At 49.4% G+C, this 21177-nt stretch overlaps 1 protein-coding gene across 2 annotated transcripts in view; it reads right to left on the reverse strand.

The window, feature by feature from the left end:
- Positions 1-21177, reverse strand: part of CRISPLD2 (cysteine rich secretory protein LCCL domain containing 2) — an 88333-nt gene continuing 67156 nt past the window's right edge. For both annotated transcript variants that reach the window (XM_031658049.1, XM_003917259.3), the window contains exons 14-15: positions 20317-20450; positions 1-2916 (exon numbers count right to left, since the gene is read on the reverse strand). In XM_031658049.1, coding sequence (XP_031513909.1) covers positions 2862-2916; positions 20317-20450 — 189 coding nt within the window. In that variant the 3' untranslated portion in view covers positions 1-2861. The remainder of the gene's footprint in view (positions 2917-20316; positions 20451-21177) is intronic.

Here is a 21177-nt window from a genome sequence, read left to right on the forward strand (position 1 = left end):
GATGGTTTTAAAAGTTTTATTTCACAAATTGTTCAGATTTGTTCATAAAAGATATGTTACAGGAACATTTTAGAAATCAAACCAGTTTTACTGAAACAATTGCAACAACGTGGCCCCTGTTCATGCAAAGCACAAAAAACATTTACAATAAAACTTTGTACACAGGAAGTAGCAAAATACATCATTTTTCATAGAAAAAAGCACACACATAAACTGCGGGCCGAGTGAGCCTACAGACAATATGAGAAACCAGCACACGCTTTGGAATACAGTAGGGCAAAACTCCTAAGGAAGCCGAAAATGTTCATTCTGGGGGCAGGAGAGCCAGGAACGCCATTGGCTTGGTGCAAGATCTTTTTAAACACAGGGTAAGTGCTGATAGCATGAGGAGCTCTAGTCCACACACAGGAGAGGTGGTGCTAGGGACAGGGTTTATAATTTATAGTCTTGTTTCCATTTTCTGAAGACAAATATTCCAGTTTCAAAATGTTTGTGGGGATGATAAAGACAGCCAGGTCCATGGCCGGGCGCAGTGGCTCATGCCTTTAATCCCAGCACTTTGGGAGGCCGAGGTGGGTGGATCACCTGAGGTAAGGAGTTCGAGACCAGCCTGGCCAACATAATGAAAGCCCATCTTTATTAAAAATACAAAAATTAGCCAGGCATACGTCTGTAGTCCCAGCTACTTGGGAGGCTGAGGCACGAGAATCACTTGAACCCGGGAGGCGGCAGTTGCAATGAGTGGAGATCACGCCACTGCACTCTAGCCTGGGCAACAGAGTGAAACTTGGTCTCAAAGCGGGGGAAAAAAGAAAAAAAAGGATAGCCAGGTCCTGCTCTGGGCGAGGGCTTTCTATCCTGCTAGGAAGGCCCAGTGAAGGAGGCGTTAAGGAACCTGGGGACTTTATTTTTAAATGATGGGGTCAACTCACAGTGGAAGTTTCAAGTCCCCCTTGGGTGGGATGCTTTGGAAGTGAGACCACTGGGATTGTCCTGGACTCTTCACTAATTTGGCAAACCACACAAGGCGATCTAATTTATCTTGCAGACACAGCCACAGCCACAAAAGTCCAGCAGCAGAGCACCCAGAAGTTTCCCAGATGTTTGGTGGTAACTGGACTCACAACCTGACAGGCTGACCAAATTCTTCCTCTCCGACATTTGGGGCTGAAGAGTCAGTACCTATGAATTACGACTAGCCTACAATACACAAAGCGCAGATAGAATCCTGCAAATTTTAGCTCAGTCAGGCTCAGAGTTGAACTGCTTTTTGCCAACTCCTTAAAAGGGGTGGGTTTTTGTTTTGTTTTAAACCTATTTACCTTCAGATTCTGCATTTATTAGAAAGGCAATCAAAGAAAGAAGGCATCACCTAGGTGCCCAGGTAGAGTTTCTTGTCCAGTCTACGGTATCTTCGTTTTTTTGCTTTCTGCTAGTTCTTTCACCTAAGAAATATTTTGAATCAAATTTGACACTAGCATTCGCCAAAGTGATCTATTGGCTGGCCTGGTGGTAGAGAGTGGAATTTTTACCTTCTGCAAAAAAACGCTATTTACAAAAGGGTATTTCATTTCACTGTGGGCTTTTGGTCTGGGCTCATGAAGCACTTTTATACAGTGATGGCAGCCAGGGTGTACTACACTCCTCAGCACCTCAGGAACGTTTGGCAAGAGTCGTTTCACAAAAACAGGAAAAGAGATCCTTCTAGTGTATTCCCATCTCTCGCTGTCATGAGGCCACAGGATGGTTTCATAACCACAAACTGAGCTGCTAACCTCGGGGAGGAATGTACCAAAGACTCCATTCCTCCCACGGCTGAAAAAATAGGTCATTGGGTACATGGGGAATCTGCACATTTAATTGTCATTTTTAAAAGGAGCAAAGAGCAGCCCTTCTTTGGTTGTTCCCAGACATCTCATCTCAGTGGAACCTTACGAGACCAGGAGTTAAGAAGTGGGCTTCAAACAGGATCGCTTGCAAAGAAAAGTCCTGGGTGTGAACCAGGACACGTAAACCAGTCCGAGGCAGGGTGGGAGCCACAACGGGTAGGGGGTAAAGAAAGGGTCCTAATCCTTAGTCCTCAACGGGACCAAAGGTCACGGCAGAAAACAGGTGGGCCATGAAGACGAAGGACCTGACAAAGACAAGATACATCTCTGAAGTGACTGCTGAACTCTACATAAACCAGCACTGCTGTGTATAGAGCCGGCCTGAATGCGGCCACTGAAGGGGGCCCGTGGCAGGCCGCCAGCAAGGACACGTGCCAGGGCAGAGCCGGGGTCTCTCATACCCCCAGCCCTCTTATTCTAGCCCATTTGTCTGTCTGACCAGCAAACATTAAAACTATTTTTCTCTGTTGGTAGGGACGGACTGTGCTTTTTATTTTTAAATAACTACCTTCTACTCATTCCTGAAACTCACCAGCACTTGCTCGAAAGGCCGTTTCCGACACCGTGAATGCTTCACAATTGCAAGCTCCAAATGGTTTGTTCTCTTGGCAGGGGGGTTGAAATCAACTTCCTCCACCAACAAAAGAACACATAGCAAGGAACATTTTGGGCAACTGTCCCCTTTAAGAGACAGGTCAGATCTCTAAAGGAGAGAGGGCACCCAGATGGAGACCCCGGGGCCCCAGCAGGATTGGGCACCAGGGGTCCGGCTGAGCACCCTGGGATTCTGTTGCTTCAGTGAGGGGATGAGATGTCACCTCACCCAAAGGCCACAAAGTGATGGACACTGAACATCAGTCAAAGGAAGCTTCCTGACTCTCCATATACCCCTCCCCACAATGACAAAATAAAAATTAAAGCAAAACCCCGAAGCCCTCTTGAAGACGCCCCTTCTCCCCTGGTGCTGGAAATTCACTGCCTGACAGCAAAGATCCGGAAGGCCTTTCCATCCCGAGGAGTCCCCAGGCTGAAAAAGAAGAAAGAGGGCCCGTTACTGAGAGATCCGGAGGGCCTCCTGCAGGAACTCTGGCTGGGCAGGGAGACCTGGGTGTCCCCTTCTTGATCCCGTAGTGGAAGAGCCATGGCCAAGGGACGCTTCCCCACAGCCACCAGAAACAGAGCCTGCCTTGGGTTGAGAACAGCTGGCAAGTCCTATTTTCTTTGCACATGAGCATCTGTCTGATTCTAGGTCAGGGCTGTTATTTCCTTTGAACTCAGGGATGTGCTGGCCCCAGTCTGTCTGGATCGGACTCACCCTCCGAGAATTCTGCTGGCTTTCACTACCACCTGTCAACCGGAACAGTGGTGTCTTGGGAGAGATTAACGCGCTATCTCAGCACTACTGCATATGCCGGGTGCTTCATCGCCTTTCACCTTCCTCCGGAGGGAGCTGTTATCCCTCGTTCACAGGGGAGAAAACGGAGACACCAGGAAATGAAGTCATTTACCCAGGGTCCCATGGCTAGTAAAAACCGCCCTCTCACAAGAGGAGTTAAATCCTTCAGCTAATCAAAGACGATTTTTAAAAAAGAGTTTTAGGCTGGGCGCGGTGGCTCACGCCTGGAACCCCAGCACTTTGGGAGGCTGAGGCGGGCGGATCACCTAAGGTCCGGAGTTCAAGACCAGCCTGGCCAACATGGTGAAACCCCGTCTCTATGAAAAATACAAAAATTAGCCGGGTATGGTGGTGGGCGCCTGTAATCCCAGCTACTCAGGAGGCTGAGGCAGGAGAATCACTTGAACCCGCGAGGCGGAGGTTGCAGTGAGCTGAGATCACGCCATTGCACTCCAGCCTGGGTGACAAGAGTGAGACTTTGTCTCAAAAAAAAAGAAGAAGCTTTATTGGTCAGGCACAGTGGCTCACACCTGGAATCCCACCACTTTGGGAGGCCGAGGCAGGTGGATCACTTGAGGTCTGGAGTTCGAGACCAGTCTGGCCAACGTGGTGAAACCCTGCCTCTACAAAAAAATTAGCCAGGCATGATGGTGTGCCCCTGTAATCCTAGCTAGTTGGAGGTTGAGGCAGGAGAATCACTTGAACCTGGGAGAATTTGCAGTGAGCCACGATTTTGCCACTGCACTCCAGCCTGGGCAAGAGTGTGACTCTGTTTCAAAAAAAAACCAAACCAGCTTTCTCAAGTGTAACATACCTTGTAAACTTATCCTTTCTAAGTGTACAAGTCAACGGTTTTTAGAGATTTTATATGGTTGTGCAATCATCTCCACAATCCAGTGTTAGATAATTTTAAAAAATTGTTTTAGACACAAGTTCTGTCACTCAGGCCAGAGTGCAGTGGCATGATCATGGCTTACTTCGGCCTTGACCTCCTAGGCTCAAGCGATCCTCCCTCCTCAGCCTCCTGAGTAGCATGTCACCACGCTTGATTGATACATTTTATTTTTTGTGCAGATAGAGTCTCACTATTTTGCCCAGGCTAGTCTTAGACTCCTGGGCCCAAGTGATCCTCCTGTCTCAGCCTCCCAAAGTGCTAGGATTATGGGTGTGAGCCACCGTGCCAGGCCTAATGGTGTCTTTTAAGGCATAAAAGTTTTAAACTTTGATAGAATTCAACTTATCAATTTGTTTTCATTTATAGATTGTGCTTTTGGCATCATATCTAGTAAACCATTCCAGGTCATGAAGGATTTATACTTGCTTTCCTAGACTTCTGTAATTTTTAGCTCTTATATTTCAGTCTTGGATCCATTTTGAGTTAATTTTTATATATGGTGTGAGGCAAAGGTCCAACATCACAGTTTTACATGTAAATATCTAATTGCCCTTGCATCATTTGTTGAGAAACTATTCTCTGCCCACTGAATGGTCTTGGCACTCTTGTAAAAATCAATTGACTACAAGTGTGACGGTTTATTTATGGACTTCCAATCATGTTCTTTTTTTTTTTTTTTTTTTTTACCTTTTTTTGAGACTGAGTCTCGCTCTGTCACCCAGGCTGGAGTACAGTGGTGTAATACTGACTCACTGCAACCTCTGCCTCCCAGGTTCAAGTGATTCTCTATCCTCAGTCTCCCAAGTAGCTGGGATTACAGGTGCATGCCACCATGCTGGGCTAATTTTTGTATTTTTAGCAGAGATGGGGTTTTGCCACGTTGGCCAGGCTGGTCTGGAACTCCTGACTTCATGATCCTCCCGCCTCGGCCTCCCAAAGTGCTGGGATTACAGGTGTGAGCCACCGTACCAGGCCCGATCACGTTCTCTCCATCTCTGTCTGTCCTGATGTCAGCACCACCATCTTGATTATTGTCACTGTATAGGATGTTTCAGGATTGGGAAGCCTAAGTGCCCCCTCCCACTTTGCTCTTCTTGCTGTGGGCACAGCCTTCTGGAACACCAGGGATGCCTGGGAGCTTACCAAGGGCCACCATGGCTGTCTCATTCTCTAGATCCTCCCCGATTTTCTGCCCCAGATGATAACTGCACATTTGGACTAACTGGCTTTCCTGTGTCTTGGCCTCCAGGTTTGATACTGACAGTGGCCAGAGGTGTGTGGTTTTCCTGGCTCTGCTTCAAATCAAGAAAACCGCTGGTTGGCACAGTCCCGCCCCCGTAGAACTTCCAGCCATAGGAGCTGGTGGGGGTGAACAGGAGCAGTCCCAGGCTCAGACACCACAGATCCCTCTGTTCTTACCCGAGCTCCACATTTTTTTGAACAAACACCTCCCTGTTTGTTGTAGGCCTCTGTGGTGTGTTTCTGGAGTCCTGAAACAGCTGTTTTTGCGCACTGCTTTTGGGAAGAAGATTTCCCATGCATCCTGCTTCGGCATTCTGTAAATCTCACCTCTGGAGTGCATCTTCCAGACGCGAGTCTCCATCCCCACACTAACATTTAGTAACTGTGTGACGGTGGGCAAGTCGCTAGTCTCTTTGGGCTTATTTTTATTTTTATCTTTATTTTGAGATGGAGTCTCGCCCTGTTGCCCAGGCTGGAGTGCAATGGTATGATCTCGGCTCACTGCAACCTCCACCTCCCGGGTTCAAGCGATTCTCCTGCCTCAGCCTCCCGAGTAGCTGGAATTACAGGCATGCGCCACCACACCCAGCTAATTCTTATATTTTTAGTAGAGACAGGGTTTCACCATATTGGCCAGGTTGGTCTCGAACACCTGACCTCGTGATCTGCCTGCCTTGGCCTCCCAAAGTGCTGGGATTACAGGTGTAAGCCACCAAGCCCAGCCCTGTGTCTTTGGACTTCTAAGGATACTTTCCGGAATGTTCTGTGACAGTGCTGCTGTTTGGGGGTACCTGGGTTGTGGGGGGAGGTCCAGGAAGGGGCCAGGCTGGAGAGGAGACCCAGAAGGTGGGAGGCGGGGAGTGTTAAATTGACGGGAGGCCGTTGTTTTGGACTGGGCTAGGCCCGACAGACCAAACCAAATCAGATCGGAGTTGCCCTGCTAGGTGCCCCTCATCAAACTGAACTTAGAGATGGGCTGGTTTTAGGCCAGCCACAGTGGATCATTTCTGTAATGCCAGCACTTTCGGAGGCTGAGGTGGGCAGATCACTTGAAGTCAGGAGTTCGAGACCAGCCTGCTCAACACAGTCAAACCCCTACTAAAAATACAAAAATTAGCCGGGCATGGTGGCAGGTACCAGTAATCCCAGCTACTTGGGAGGCTGAGGCAGGAGAATCACTTGAATCCAGGAGGTGGAGGTTGTAGTGAGTGAGATCACACCACTGCACTCTGGCCTGGGCAATAGAGTGAGACTCTGTCTCCAAAAAAAAAAAAAAAAAAAGCAATGGGCCGATTTTCCAAAAGTAGAAAGATACACAGCAGCAACCAATCCAAAGGGCTCCAATCTATCTGAGCCAGCAGGATAGTGTGGCCTCCCTGCTTTAATCCTACAAGGAAAGTAACTGGGACGACTCATCTGAATTTTGTTGTTTCATTTTTTTTGAGACGGAGTCTCGCTCTGTCACCCAGGCTGGAGTGCAGTGGCACGATCTCTGCTCACTGCAACCTCTGCCTCCTGGATTCACACCATTCTCCTGCCTCAGCCTCCCGAGTAGCTGGGACTACAGGCGTCCACCACCACGCCTGGCTAATTTTTTTTTGTATTTTCACCTTGTTAGCCAGGATGGTCTCAATCTCCTGACCTCGTGATTCACCCTCCTCAGCCTCCCAAAGTGCTGGGATTACAGGTGTGAGCCACCACGTCTGGCCTGTTCATTGTTTGTACTCTCTGCATGCAGCCTTTTGCTGACTCTAAAACCTCCCCTCGCTGCTCAGTTCATGGGAACACCTTCTGTTCCGTACATGGGATATTGCCTGATACACAAATCGCTAATAAAAGCCGATTCAATCTTGCAAACTCGCATTTGTTGGAATTGTGCTCTAGAAGGCAGCATGATGCCTTGTAGACCTCATAGCGTTGTTCACAAAGTGCAACCAGGGCTGGGCACAGTGGTTCACGCCTGTAATCCCAACACTTTGAGATCGAGGCGGGTGGATCACTTGAGGTCAGGAGTTCAAGACCAGCCTGGCCAACACGGTGAAACCCTATGTCCACCAAAAATACAAAAACAAAAATTAGCCGGGTGTGGTGGCAGGTGCCTGTAATCCCAGCAACTCAGGAGGCTGAGGCAGGAGAATCATTTGAATCCAGGAGGTGGATGCTGCAACGAGCCGAGATCACGCCACCACACTCCAGCCTGGGCGACACGGTAAGACTCTCTGTCAAAAAAAAAGAAAAAAAAAAGTGCAACCAGGAGTGTTCTCTCCACACTGAAATTAAAATGGAAAAGACTAATAATAGCCGCACATTTTAGTTTTTGAATACACAATCCTCGCACATTATTCTAGATTTTAAAGGAAAAAACATGCTCCCTCTCAACTCTGTCTTTTTGCACCAAATTCTCCCCAGAGGAGAGATGCTTACATCTTATGCAGATGTAAACAATTACTATATATTTTCCCTCACCCAGTTTTTCACACAAATATTATATACATACTACCATAGACATACCACTCTGCACTGCGTTTTTAGCTTAATAATATATCTTGGGATTTGCTGCTTTACTATACAGAAAGAACTCATTCCTTTTATCAGCTGCATAGTATTCCACTGTACTAAAGTGTTATATTTAACTGGGTCCCTACTGGTGGACATTTAGTTCTTTCTAATCTTGTGTGTGTGTGTGTGTGTGTTTATATGTGTGTGCAGTGGCACCATCATGATTCACTGCAGCCTCAACCTCCTGGGCTCAAGTGATATTCTCACTTCAGCCTCCCCAGAAGCTGGGACCACAGGTGCACACCCCCATGCCTGGTTAATTTTTGTATTTTTTAGAGATGGGATTTCACCATGTTGCCCAGGCAGATCTCAAACTCCTGGGCTCAAGCAATCCTTCTGTCTCAGCCTCCCAAAGTGCCTGGATTATACGGGCGAGCCACTGAGCCCCTGTTTTCTAATTTTCTACATTTGCAAACCATGTTATTGTTGCCCATGGGACTTTTTGCCTCTGTGTGAGGGTGCCTGAGAGTGAGCTCCTAAGAGTGGAATTGCTGGACCAAAGGACATGCATTTGCATCCTGACAGCTGCCAACCTGTCCTGCATAAAGATGACACCTGCAGACTGCCCAGACAATGACAGCAGGGCTGTGCGATGCCCGCCGGTGCCATGTGATGTCTTGCTTTTGGTTCTTGACCAATAGAAGGTAGGTAGTGGCATCCAGATATCATTTTCGTTTGCATCTTGCTCATGATGAAGGAGTTTGAGCATAAGATTAACAGCCTAGTCATGATTTATGGGCAAGGTTTCCTTTAGGATCCCTGCTCCAAACAAAGAGAGCCCCCATATTGGAAACTGCCAGACTAGCCAGGAGACCCCGGCCCCTCAGACTGCCCCGTAAGATCTGCAGTCCTCTGACAGCAGGCTGCTTGCAATTCCTGGTTGCTTTTCAGCCCTTTTCCATGGCAGCTTCATGCTTTTGGCTACCCTGGAATTGAACTTTTGAAATGTGTATCAGATGGGAGCACGCGGAGAGATGGAGCTGCGAAGAAACGCCAAGGGCCAAGACCCAGGCAGAACGCTCAGCCGCAGGTGGCTCTGGACCAAGAGGAGGAGACAGAGTGGCCAGGGGCTGGGGTGACCCTGGAGGCCCTGCTGGTTTCTGGAAAGCTCAGATTCCAGGGCCCTCCTCAGGCCTTGGGGGACGTAAGAGTTCCCTGAATTCTCTGTTCAAATGAATGTCCTGGGAGAATCAACTAGGGCCACAAGTTATTGTGGTTATTCTGCATGGGGGGCAAGCCACGTTGGGGAAAATTACCAGGGGTCTGTGTCCCTCCTGACTTACTATGGGTCTGCAGATTCTATGGATGGCGCAGGGACAAGGGAGTCATTCAGGCTGCTGTCCAGATGTGTGCACTGCCAGCCCAAGGGCCCTGGGTGTCCTGCCTGGACAACCACGCATCGCATTATACAACCTGCCCACCTTGGAGGTAAGAGCAGGCCCCAACAAGCTGGGCAAGTATTTCCTAACCCATTAAAGAATGTGCTGACACCACCCAGGATGTCACTGTGCAACTGGCAGCATCAAATGTTGGTGCCATCCACTGCCACAGGTAAAAATTCCCGCAGGTTTGGGTTGCCAAGAAAAATTCCCCACCTTCAGGTGGGTTGTTCATGCCTCAAGCAGTTATTAAGCTCCAGGTACGCTGGGGAAGTTGGTAGTTGTACGTGTCTGATGAATAACGAGTGTGGCTTGATAATTATCAAATTATCACCCTTCCCACCCTTCTTTCCCAGATCTTGCCCTCTGGTTATCTTTTTGGATTAGCTTGTCACTCCCATACATGCCTGAAGGAGTATAAATTGCTGCAGTATTTCTGGGTAATTTTCATAAAAATTATTAGACTTTTTATCAAGTGTGTCAAGCAACTTTCATAAACAGCACTGAACAACTTCGATAAAGGGTATTAAAAATCCCTCAGGCAGGGCACAGTAGCTCACGCCTGTAGTCTCAGCACTTTGGGAGGCTAAGGTAGGCAACTGCTTGAGCCCAGGAGTTTGAGACCAGCCTGGGCAACATAGTGAGACCCTATCTCTACAAAAGTAAAACATTAGCCAGATGTGGTGTACACCTGTGGTCCCAGCAACTCGGGAGGCTGAGGTGGGAGGATTGCTTGAGCCCAGGAGTGCAGCGGTGCAATCACAAGCCACTGCAGGTGAGGCTGCAGGGTCTCACCTATGATGCCCAGGCTGGAGTGCAGTGGTGCAACTGGGTAACATAAGTGAGACCCTGTCTCAATTAAACAAATAAAAGCCCTCGACCAGCTCTGAACCAATTGCTGAACTCAGCAAAGTCTGTCATTCAACCAGTGTTTACTGGGCACCTGCTATGTGCCAGGAGCTGGGCAGCGTCAGGGAGGCGGGGTTAGACCAGTGAGGCTCTTGCCTTCAGAAAGTTTACAGTCTGGGGTGGGAAGAGAAGTAGCAAAACATGAGCAAGAAACAGTTGCAGAAGGTGATGAGTCAGGGCAAATAGCACAGATCCATCAGGGAGCAAGAGGACAAGCGCAGGCTGGATGGTGGAGAACGCTTCCTAGGGAGGGGCCATTTCAGTCTAAACACAGCCCGGGAACGCACGAGAGCCCAGAGGGTACCAGACGGCAGGTACAGAAGCGCTCAGGTGTGTACAATCTTGGTGCAGTCAAGGACCAGAGGGGCCAGGGAGGTGGAAATGTAGGAAGAAGATGCACAGACAGGGTGGGGAAGCGGGCAGGGGCCAAGGCAGCTGTGGCCTTGAATGGGAGGGGGTTCTTCTTAGTGCTTAGTGCAGTGGAAAGCCACTGGAGGGGGAGCCTTACACAGGAGAGGATTTGCTGACTTTTTTACTTAGCGCAACACTGTGCATTGCATTAGGACAGCACTTTGGTGGCTGTGGCTGTTCTACTAAGAGGAAGTTACCTAAATAAATCGTCAAGAAAGTGCACGGGCTTGCGCAAAAATGTTCTTCCTAGTGTTGTTTATTACAGTGAAAGAAAAACGGAAACAATCTGAGTGTCCATCAGTGATGATAAATGGATGATGGTCTATCCATGCCTCGGAATCTGTGCATGCAGCCATTGCAACCACGGTGTGGCTAGACAGGCTAGGGCTTGAAGAGCTGGTCACAGTCCGATTAACTAGACAATACCAATAGCAGAATGCCTTTTTAAAAAGCGTGTTTAAGCTGGGTGTGGTGGCTCACGCCTATAATCCCAGCACTTTGGGAGGCCAAGGCAGGTGAATCACCTGAGGTCAGGAGTCCGAGACCAGCCTGGCCAACATGGCGAAACCCCATCTCTATTAAAAATACAAAAATTGGCCGGGCGCGGTGGCTCACGCCTGTAATTCCAGCACTTTGGAAGGCCGAGGTGGATGGATCACGAGGTCAGGAGATGGAGACCATCCCGACTAATACAGTGAAACCCCGCCACTACTAAAAATACAAAAAATTAGCCGGGCGTGGTGGCGGGCGCCTGTAGTCCCAGCTACTGGAGAGGCTGAGGCAGGAGAATGGCGTGAACCAAGGAGGCGGAGCTTGCAGTGAGCCCAGATCGCACCACTGCACTCCAGCCTGGGCGACAGGGCACGACTCCATCTCAAAAAACAAAAATAAAAAACAAAAAACAAACAAACAAAAAATTAGCCCAGCCTGGTGGTGGGCGCCTGTAATCCCAGCTACAAGGGAGGCTGAGGCGCAAGAATCACTAGAACCTGGGGGGCAGAGGTTGCAATGAGCCGAGATCACGCCACTGCACTCCAGCCCGGGTGAAAGAGTGAGACTCTGTCTCAAACAAACAAACAACAAAAAAGCATGTTTGTGTGTAAACATAGAAGAAACCTGAAAGAAAATACTCTGGAATGTTTACAGAGGTTGTTTCTAGGTGTCGGCTATTAAGGTCTTAAAATTATCTTCACTATGTTGTTGAGGTTTCTCTAGTCTTCTTTTTGAGACACGGTCTTGCTCTGTCGCCCAGGCTGGAGTGCAGTGGTGTAATCTCCACTCACTGTAGCCTCCTCCACCTCCCAGGTTCAAGCAATTCTCCTGCCTCAGCCTCCCGAGTAGCTGGGACTACAGGTGTGTGCCACCATGCCTGGCTAACTTTTTTTTTTTTGTATTTTTAGTAGAGACGGGGTTTTGCCCTGTTGGCCAAGCTGGTCTTGAACTCCTGGCCTCATGTGATCCTCCCACCTCAGCCTCCCGATGTGCTTGGATTACAGGCATGAGCCACTGCATGAGGCCTAGAGATGCCCTTTAAAGGCCAGAGTAAAGGGGCAGGAACAATCCAGGGATTCTCTAAAGAGCTCCCCAGAAGCCCAGGGCTCCCTCCTGGAGGCCAGCCAGGGACAGGCACGCAGGGCTGCATCCTCTTCAGTTGCCTTGAAAGTGACCCAGGGAGGAAGAGCTTGCCTTTTGGCATCATCCGACACACATACGGGATTAAGGAGGGTGGACGGCCGCTTCTGGTCCCGTGGGCAGACAGGGAAGCTGCCCGTGGAGTCCCGAACCCAGCATTAACAGGACGGCAGAAGAGGAACTCCCTGAGTGCTTGGTCTTCTGGCTTTTAAAAAGTGTAATTTCTTTTTAATTATTAAGAAATGTCGGCCGGGCGCGGTGGCTCAAGCCTGTAATCCCAGCACTTTGGGAGGCCGAGGTGGGTGGATCACGAGGTCAGGAGATCGAGACTATCCTGGCTAACATGGTGAAACCCCGTCTCTACTAAAAATACAAAAAACTAGCCGGGCGTGGTGGCGGGCGCCTGTAGTCTCAGCTACTTGGGAGGCTGAGGCGGGAGAATGGCATGAACCCGGGAGGTGGAGCTTGCAGTGAGCCGAGATCACGCCACTGCACTCCAGCCTGGGAGCACAGCGAGACTCCATCTCAAAAAAAAACAAAAAAAAAAAAAAAAACCCAAAGAAATGTCATTTATATGTACATAACTGTCTCTATATGTACATACATGACTGTGGACACCGATGCTCCCCCACTTACAGTGCGTAGCGTCCTGATAAACCCATCGGAAGTCAGAAGCCCACATCAGAAATGCACTGAATACACCTCGCCTCCGTCACAGCTCAGCCTCGCCTACCTTCCGTGTGCTCAGGATGCTGACCTTAACCCACAGCTGGGCAAAATCACCGAACACAGGCCTATTTTACAAGGAAGTTAGTATGAAGAATTTTCAATCAAAATGCAAAATTCGAAGTATGGTTTTTGCTGAATACACATGGCTCTCACACCATTATAAAGTTGAAAAGTCGTATGTTGAACGACCTTAAGTGTCTAGGACTGTCTGTATATGTGTACGTGTCTGTGAGTGTGTATGTGTCTGTGTATGTTATCTGTGTGTGTATTTCTCTCTATATATAATTGTTTTTTTTAAAGGATTCCAATCCTGGATGAGCACGGTGGCTCACACCTGTAATCCCAGCACTTTGGGGGGCTGAGGCGGGTGGATCACTTGAGGTAGGAATTCGAGACCAGCCTGGCCAACATGGTGAAACTCCATCTCTACTAAACATATATAAAAAAAAAAAATTAGCCAGGTGTGGTGGCAGGTGCCTGTAATTCCAGCTACTCAGGAGGCTGAGGCAGAAGAATCACTTGAACCCAGGAGGCAGAGGTTGCAGTGAGCTGAGATTGCGCCACTGCACTCCAGCCTCAGCGACAGAGGGAGACTCCATCAAAAAAAAAAAAAAAAAGGATTCCAATCCTGTTCTCCCTGTTCTCCCAGAGTCTCACCCCTCTATTGATCCCTCAGGAATATTTAAAAGTTAGACAGATACAGGTTTGGTGCTTATCTTTAGGACCTTGGGCTGGTTAACCCTTTTCTCTGACCCTCAGTTTCCACATCTGTAAACTGGGTTCATCGAAGTGCCCACTCCTTAGGGACACTGTAAAAAGTCCATGAAGGCCGGGCGCGGTGGCTCAAGCCTGTAATCCCAGCACTTTGGGAGGCTGAGACGGGCGGATCACGAGGTCAGGAGATCGAGACCATCCTGGCTAACACGGTGAAACCCCGTCTCTACTAAAAAAAAATACAAAAAAACTAGCTGGGCGTGGTGGCGGGCGCCTGTCGTCCCAGCTACACGGGAGGCTGGGGCAGGAGAATGGCGTAAACCCGGGAGGTGGAGCTTGCAGTGAGCTGAGATCCGGCCACTGCACTCCAGCCCGGGCGACAGAGCAAGACTCCGTCTCAAAAAAAAAAAAAAAAAAAAAAAAGTCCATGAGCCTCTCCAGGAAGGTACCTGGGCCAGAGGCGAGCATCCAGCAGGTGCTCAGTAGCCGGGAGCTACAAATGCCATTGCCCCTGCTAGGCTTAAACCTCACCCTCCCTTCAAAGTGGGAATGTGGGGAGCGCAGGCCGGGTATGCACATGTGGTGAGGGAACTGTCCTCACAAAGCCCACACCCTAGGGAACTGTCAAACTTCTTCATCTTATTTGATGAAATATATCATTATTCTTCGGGGGGAAAAGTTTCAGACTAGCACGCACAACACAATCTCTATTTTGATTTCTATGTGTGTTTTATGTGCACAGAAGGAAAACAGGTCAAGAAAAGGTATAAATCAGCAGTTAACTGTGGTTAGCAGGGCACCTGTTGGGACTCTCACTTTTTGCTCTCTGGATGTATTATTTAAATAAGTATATATTTCTTCTATTGTAAAGATAGGAACAAGTTTATCTTGGCATTTAAGGTTCTCCCTGGCCTCTTCTTGGGAAGGGTCTGTGCCCCAAGTTCAGTGGCCTGTCCAGGCTGAGGAAGTCAAGAGTGCTGCTTAAAAGCATGGATTCTGGTACAGGTGGCCTAGGTTTGGGTCCCAGCTCTGCCCCTGGTAGGCTGGGTGACCTCGGGCAAGTTGCTTAACCTCTCTGTGCTTCCCTTTCTTTAATGATAAAATAGGGATAATGACATTTCCTACCTTGCAGGGCTGTTGGGGAATTAGATGTGCTAATGTGTGCAGAGCCAGTGGAAGTTCGGGATATGGGTGGAGGGAATGGGAACCCGCCTGTCTGCTATTAGCAGCTCCTCTGCAGAGCAGAGAGAACCTCATGTCCCAGCCTTGGTACAGCCTGGCTTGGGGGAGAGGGCGGTGCTCCTTAGATCTGGAAATGATAGCTCAGTAGTTTCTGTTTCTCAGGATTTCTGGACACATAGTGAGATCTTCAGTCACCCGACCCTTGAGATTCTCGGTGCTGAGTTGTCTAACACAGTAGCCACCAGTCGTGGGTGCTCACTGACACCCAAAACAGGCTTGTCCAAATGGAGATGTGCATAAGTGTGAAACACACACCAGATCTCCAAGATCTTGTATCCAAAACAGAATGTAAATTTCTTATTTCTAATAATAATTTTCTGTTGATTACATATTGAAATAATATGGATACATTGGGATAAGTAAAATGCATCCTAAAATTTCCCTTCCATTACTTCTTCCTTTGGCTTCTAGAAACTTTAGAATTCCATGCATGCTCACATCATATCTCTACTGCACTTGCTATAGCAGACCACATCCCTCTGAGGACAGGGATTTTTTTCTCTTCTGTTCCCGGCTGTGTCCCCAGTCCCTAGCCCAGGGGCTGCCCGTAAGTGTTAGGTGAATGAATTTGCAATTCAGATGGATGTCCACCCATATATACCTTTGTATAAAGGTGAAATTTCAAAACGTCAAGTGAGCAAGAATGCTCACCATCATTGTTGATATATTTCCCAATCTCTTGCAAAATCTGTGTTAAAAATGGTTCTGGTCTAAGAAAAAATTCTGAACTGACATCCATCCAGATGTCTAGCATTTCCCCAAGAATATTCAGACACTTTCGTCCCAGTATTGAAAGCTCTTCCTGATGTCTTTTCTTTCCTTTGCCACCTGGCAGGCGGGGGTGAGAGAGCAGGTGCTAGTCTCTTATGTTGCCTCATTTCTGCATGGCTGCCTTTCGAAACGTCCAGGAAGTCCTCTTCTAGAAGAGGATCATTGCTCAACCAAAACCACGGTGAAGCAGAACTGACTTTGGTCCCGTGTGCTGAGAATTCTGTCTGGGGGTTTTGGTGGTTGGTGTGATTGAAGGATTCCCTACATTTAAAATACAGTTTGCTGTGAACTGGTCACAGTATATACAACATCTGCATCTCCGTTGGGACTGCCTGTGACCCCTCTAGGGCTCAGCAACCATCAGGGACAGAGCCACCCTCTGGCTCCAGGCTGGGTTTCCACAGCCCCTATTGGGAACAGGCTCCTGGGAAATTTCCCAGCCCCGTGCGTTGTGCAGAGACGGTGGCTGAGGTCCCAACTAAATAAGGAAAGGACAGGGCATGGCCATGCCCAGGTGTCTCTGAAGGGTTCTCTTGGGAGCCATGTCACCAAGCAGTCCCCTCTGGACAGTAAGACTGGCCCTCTTGATGCCTCCCTGAACTGTCCCTCCACAACAGTGACCCCCTGGGCCCTGCCGCTGGCATTGTCATTTCTGCACTGTGTCTTCTCACTAGATGGCAAATGCCACGATGGCAGAGGCCCACTGTTGTGCTCCCTGTGGGATCCTGGGTGCCTGGGACATTATCTGCACTCACTAAGTGTATGATGCCTGCATGCAGTGAGTGTTGGAAGGAAGGAAGCCAGGATGAAAGAATGAATTCGTGGAAGATCCCTGACTCCTTATCCTGAGAGATGAGTCATGTAGGTCATTTCTTAGGATCGAGCCACCTGACCCTATGAGAAAAGAACCATGGCATCTTTTGAGGTTGTGGCAACAGGTGCCCCTGGGTTTTATGTCATGCTTCCTCTGAGCCACTAGCCGAGGGTTTCGCACACACTCTCTCACATAATTCTCATGGTGACCCATTAGAGCAGCCGCCAAGGCTTGGGGAGACTGCCTGCCCGAGGTGACCCCACCGGGGAGTGGGTGAGCAGCATCCTCAGTGCAGTGGGTGCCACGTACTGTCCTGGCCACCAGCCTGTGGGGGGCTCCAGTGCTCACTCCCCTTCTGAGATACGAGTTCTGTGGACTTGATCACCTGTGCCCTGGGTCCCAGCACAGGTGTGCGGTGAATACTCAGTAAATGAATGACTCTTTTTGTTGTTGTTGTTGTTTTTTGAGATGGAGTCTTGCTCTGTCACTCAGGCTGGAATGCAGTGGCGTGATCTCGGCTCACTGCAACCTCCAGCTCCTGGTTTCAAGCGATTCTCCTGCTTCAGCCTCTTGAGTAGCTGGGATTACAGGCGTGCACTACCATGCCTGGCCAATTTTTGTATTTTTAGTAAAGACGGGGTTTTACAATATTGGTCAGGCTGGTCTTGAACTCCTGAACTTAGATGATTCGCCTGTCTTGGCCTCCCAAAGCGCTGGGATTACAGGTGTGAGCCACCACTCCTCGCTGAATGACTCTTAGTAGCAAAATAATATCAGAGTCATGGGGATAAAATCTTGAAGATGTGGTATGTGTTTCACACTTATGCACATCTCCAAATGGGCTCAGGACAAGCCCGTTTCAGGTCTCAGTGAGCACCCACCACTGGTGGCTGCTGTATTGGACAACTCAGGGCTGAGAATCTCAAGGGTTGGATGACCGAAAATCCCTCTATGTGTCCAGAAACCCTAAGAAACAGAAACTATGGAGCTGTTATTTCCACATCTAACAGGCTCTGCACTCTCCCCCAAGCCAGGCTGGAGCAAGGGTGGGGCGTGAGTGCTGACTGACTCATTTCAGATTTGCCAGGTTCGGGTCACTCTTAGAACAGCGGCTGTCACACTCACAACGCCCCGGAGGGCCTGCTCAGACCCAGGCTGCTGGGCCCCTCACAGAGATTCCGATTCAGCGGGACTGGGTGGGGCCGGAGGATGTGCTTTTCCAACAAGCTCTGGGTTGATATGGACACCGTCAGCCTGGGGACCCCACCTGGAGACCTCCTGCCCTGCCACCACCCCAGGGGGCAGGTAATATTATTCCCCCCTTTATAAGTGAGGAAACTGAGGCACAGAGAAGCTGAAACCAAGCATTATCACAGACGCCAGTCCACAGGACGAAGGAGCAGAGAGTCCCAGAAGGAAGAGAAGCAAAGTCTTAACTCTGGAAATGCTGCAGAAAATCACTAAAATCTTTCTAGAGTGCAGAAGGCACCAGTGACATCTGTGCTTGGGAGGGATGCCTGGAAGACACCTACAAAGACAGCGACAGTGGCGATCTGGGTGGGTGTCACGGGAAGAGAGAAAGACGGGCAGCCCCCCAAACCCTGGGTGATAGCGGCGGGGGTGGGGAAGCTGCTTCGGGGGCCTTCTCTCCCTCCGTGCCCTCCCCGGGCGCCTACCAATGGGGCCCCACAAGGAGGCCCCTGTCCCCAGCCCACAGGGCACTGCCGTGATGTTCTCATGAATCAGCCCGACAGGGAACAAATCCCAGCTGCCTGCGCTGCTCAGGGAGGCTGTTTTCTCTTAAAGAGGGTACAAAGAGCTCAGTAAATTGATGCCCTGGGATTTCTTTCCAGCCCGGCCAGGAAATTCCTCCTAATCAGCTGCTTCATTTCCCTCCCATTAAATCAGTGGAATTTCCCTTCATTAAGCTTTTCCCAAACAAAGGCCGCGCGTGCTGAAGGAGAAAACGTGGAAGGTGTCTACTCGGGCTCTTCGGGGCTGCCGACAGCACGGTCACCGGGCAGGGGTCCCGGGAAGAATGGGCACGATCTGGGTACAAGTGACGCTGCGGCGTCCTCACAGGGTGAGCCCGCTGCTCAAAGTGCCCGGGAGGCTGGCGGTGGAAGCAGGGGCCGTGTTCCAGGAGGCAGGGAGGCTTGAGCGTCCAAGGTCCCAGGGCACGTTACAGTCTTGATTTTATTCCTTCTCTAAAGAGCGGCCCTCAAATATGAAATCTTCAACACTGCCCCGTTATGAGCTCACCTGTGGTCCCTCAAAATCCGTATGTTAAAGTCCTAAAAGTCCTAACGCTCAAGTGCACCTCAGAATGTGACTGTATTTGGAGATCTTTAAAGAGATAATCACGGCTGCGGAGTGCGGTGGCTCCTGCCTGTAATCCCAGCAGTTTGGGAGGCCAAGCCAGGCGCATCACCTGAGGTCAGGAGTTTGAGACTAGCCTGGCCAACATGGCGAAACCCCATCTCTAGTAAAAATACAAAAATTAGTGGGGCGTGGTGCCGCATGCCTGTGATCCCAGTTACTCCGGAGGCTGAGTGCCTTTTCTGAAGGACACTCGGGAAACGCCCCACTTAGGAATTTCACTTCTAGGGACTTCTTTTTTTTTGTTTTTTCTTTTTTTTTGAGACAGACTTTTGCTCTTGTTGCCCAGGCTGGAATGCAGTGGCGCAATCCTGGCTCACTACAGCCTCCACCTCCTGGGTTCAAGCGATTCTCCTGCCTCACCTGACCTCAGGTGATCCACCCACCTCTGCCTCCCACAGTGCTGGGATTACAGGCTTGAGTCAGCACACCCCGCCCACTTCTAGGGATTTAAGGAAACAATCACAGTGTGTGCAGAGATTCCCGGAGAAGGCTACTTACTAGGGGAGGATCTGCCCCCCTGGATGGAAAGGACTTACACCAGCTATGAAGAGAAGCACGTTACAGTCATTCGCAGTCACTACCAATGACTTATGGTTGTAGATTTCCATAAAGGTATGGTCTCGAGTGGGAATACGGAGTAATCAACATCACCCTCATTTGCAGAGTGCTTCTTATTGCCAGGCACTAGGTAGACACCATCTCCGTTCACCTCCCAACAGCCCTGTGGGGCAGGGTCTACTATTATCCCTATTTCACAGATGAGAAAACTGAGGCTCAAGGAAATCAGGTGGCTTGCTCGGGGCCACAAAGCTGGTAAGAAACAGGGCCCAAGTCTGTAGGACTCCAGGCTCCCTGATCTTATTTAACTCTATGTAACTATATTACGATGTAGCTTTATATGACTCGTATGTAACTATCATTTGATCCCATTTTTTGTGGGGAAAAAATGCACACACACACAAAGAAAAACAACCGCAAAGGACGCACGCCAAGAAATCTAACAGTAATTCTCCCCGCTGATGAGTTACGGATGATTGTTTATCTTCGGGCTTATCTGATGTTCCTACAGATTCTAAATTTTCTATAAAAACGTTCATTGATAATAGGAAAAAAAGTTCTTTTTTTTTTTCCTTAATCCCAAATGTGATAGTAGGGAAAAGCATTCCCTATTTTGAAAAACAAAAGAAAGAGAAAAGCAAAGAAGGCTCTTACCTGGGAGTCCTGGTAAGAATTCATGCAAGTCTACCGGAGTTTTATTTTAAAGGGTAATGACTCTGGGCCTCTTGCCAGGCCCCCTGAGGGACCCTTAGCAGCCGGGCTTGGGTGTCAAAGGTTGGAGAACACCGCCCTACCTTTCAGACTGAACTCCGTTCCTGAGCGAGCCCACGTAGGTCTTCTTTTTGTCCACAGGCATCACGTCCACGTCACCCCCGCTCTCGTTGCTGATGACTCCCGCGTGCACGGCTGTCTTGCAGATGCTCGAGGTCTGGAAGCACAGGAGGGACCGTGGTCAGGGATGGGGGTTCCAGTTCACGGGTCAAGCCAGCTGGGGCTCAACCATTCACTGCCGGGCGCCCCAGCTGGTGGGGTGTCGACCACATCAACCCCTGGGAAATAATTATCACTACCTTGATACCTCGGTGGTCTCTCCAGAGAGACTGGACATCATTCATTCATTCATTTGTTCAACAAGTGTTTTCTAAGCACCTATTATATGCCGGGCACTGGATTAGGAACTGGGGGAATTCAGCAGGGAACAAGATAAAGACCTTGCCTTCATGAAGTTGAGTGAGCAAATAAATAAATACACAAATGAGGTAGCGTCGGTTATGAAGAAAACAAAACCAGCTAAATGCCTGGGTGGAGAGGGCCTGCCTGAGAGTAGTTTCATCAGGGGGAACTGCTCAGGGAAGGCTGAACGACAGAAAGGAAACAGTCACAGCCGTGGGAACGTCTCTGCACAGAGCATCCCAGGCAGAGGGAAAGGCTCGTGCAAATGCCCTGGGGTGGATGTGAACTCATCACGTCCAAGAAACAGACAGACGGACAGGGTGGCTGGAATACAGTGAGTCAGGCAGAACGCGGCAGGAGGTGTGGGCAGGGGCCATTCATGCCGTGTAGACTGGACACGCGGTGGGTTCTGGACTATTCTAGGTACTAAGGGAGCAACTGGGTGCCACGCAGAGGCAGGATGTGCTGTTTTCTGACATCAT

This window comes from Papio anubis, chromosome 18, assembly GCF_008728515.1.
Source record: "Papio anubis isolate 15944 chromosome 18, Panubis1.0, whole genome shotgun sequence".
In the NCBI taxonomy this organism is placed as follows: Eukaryota; Metazoa; Chordata; class Mammalia; order Primates; family Cercopithecidae; genus Papio; species Papio anubis.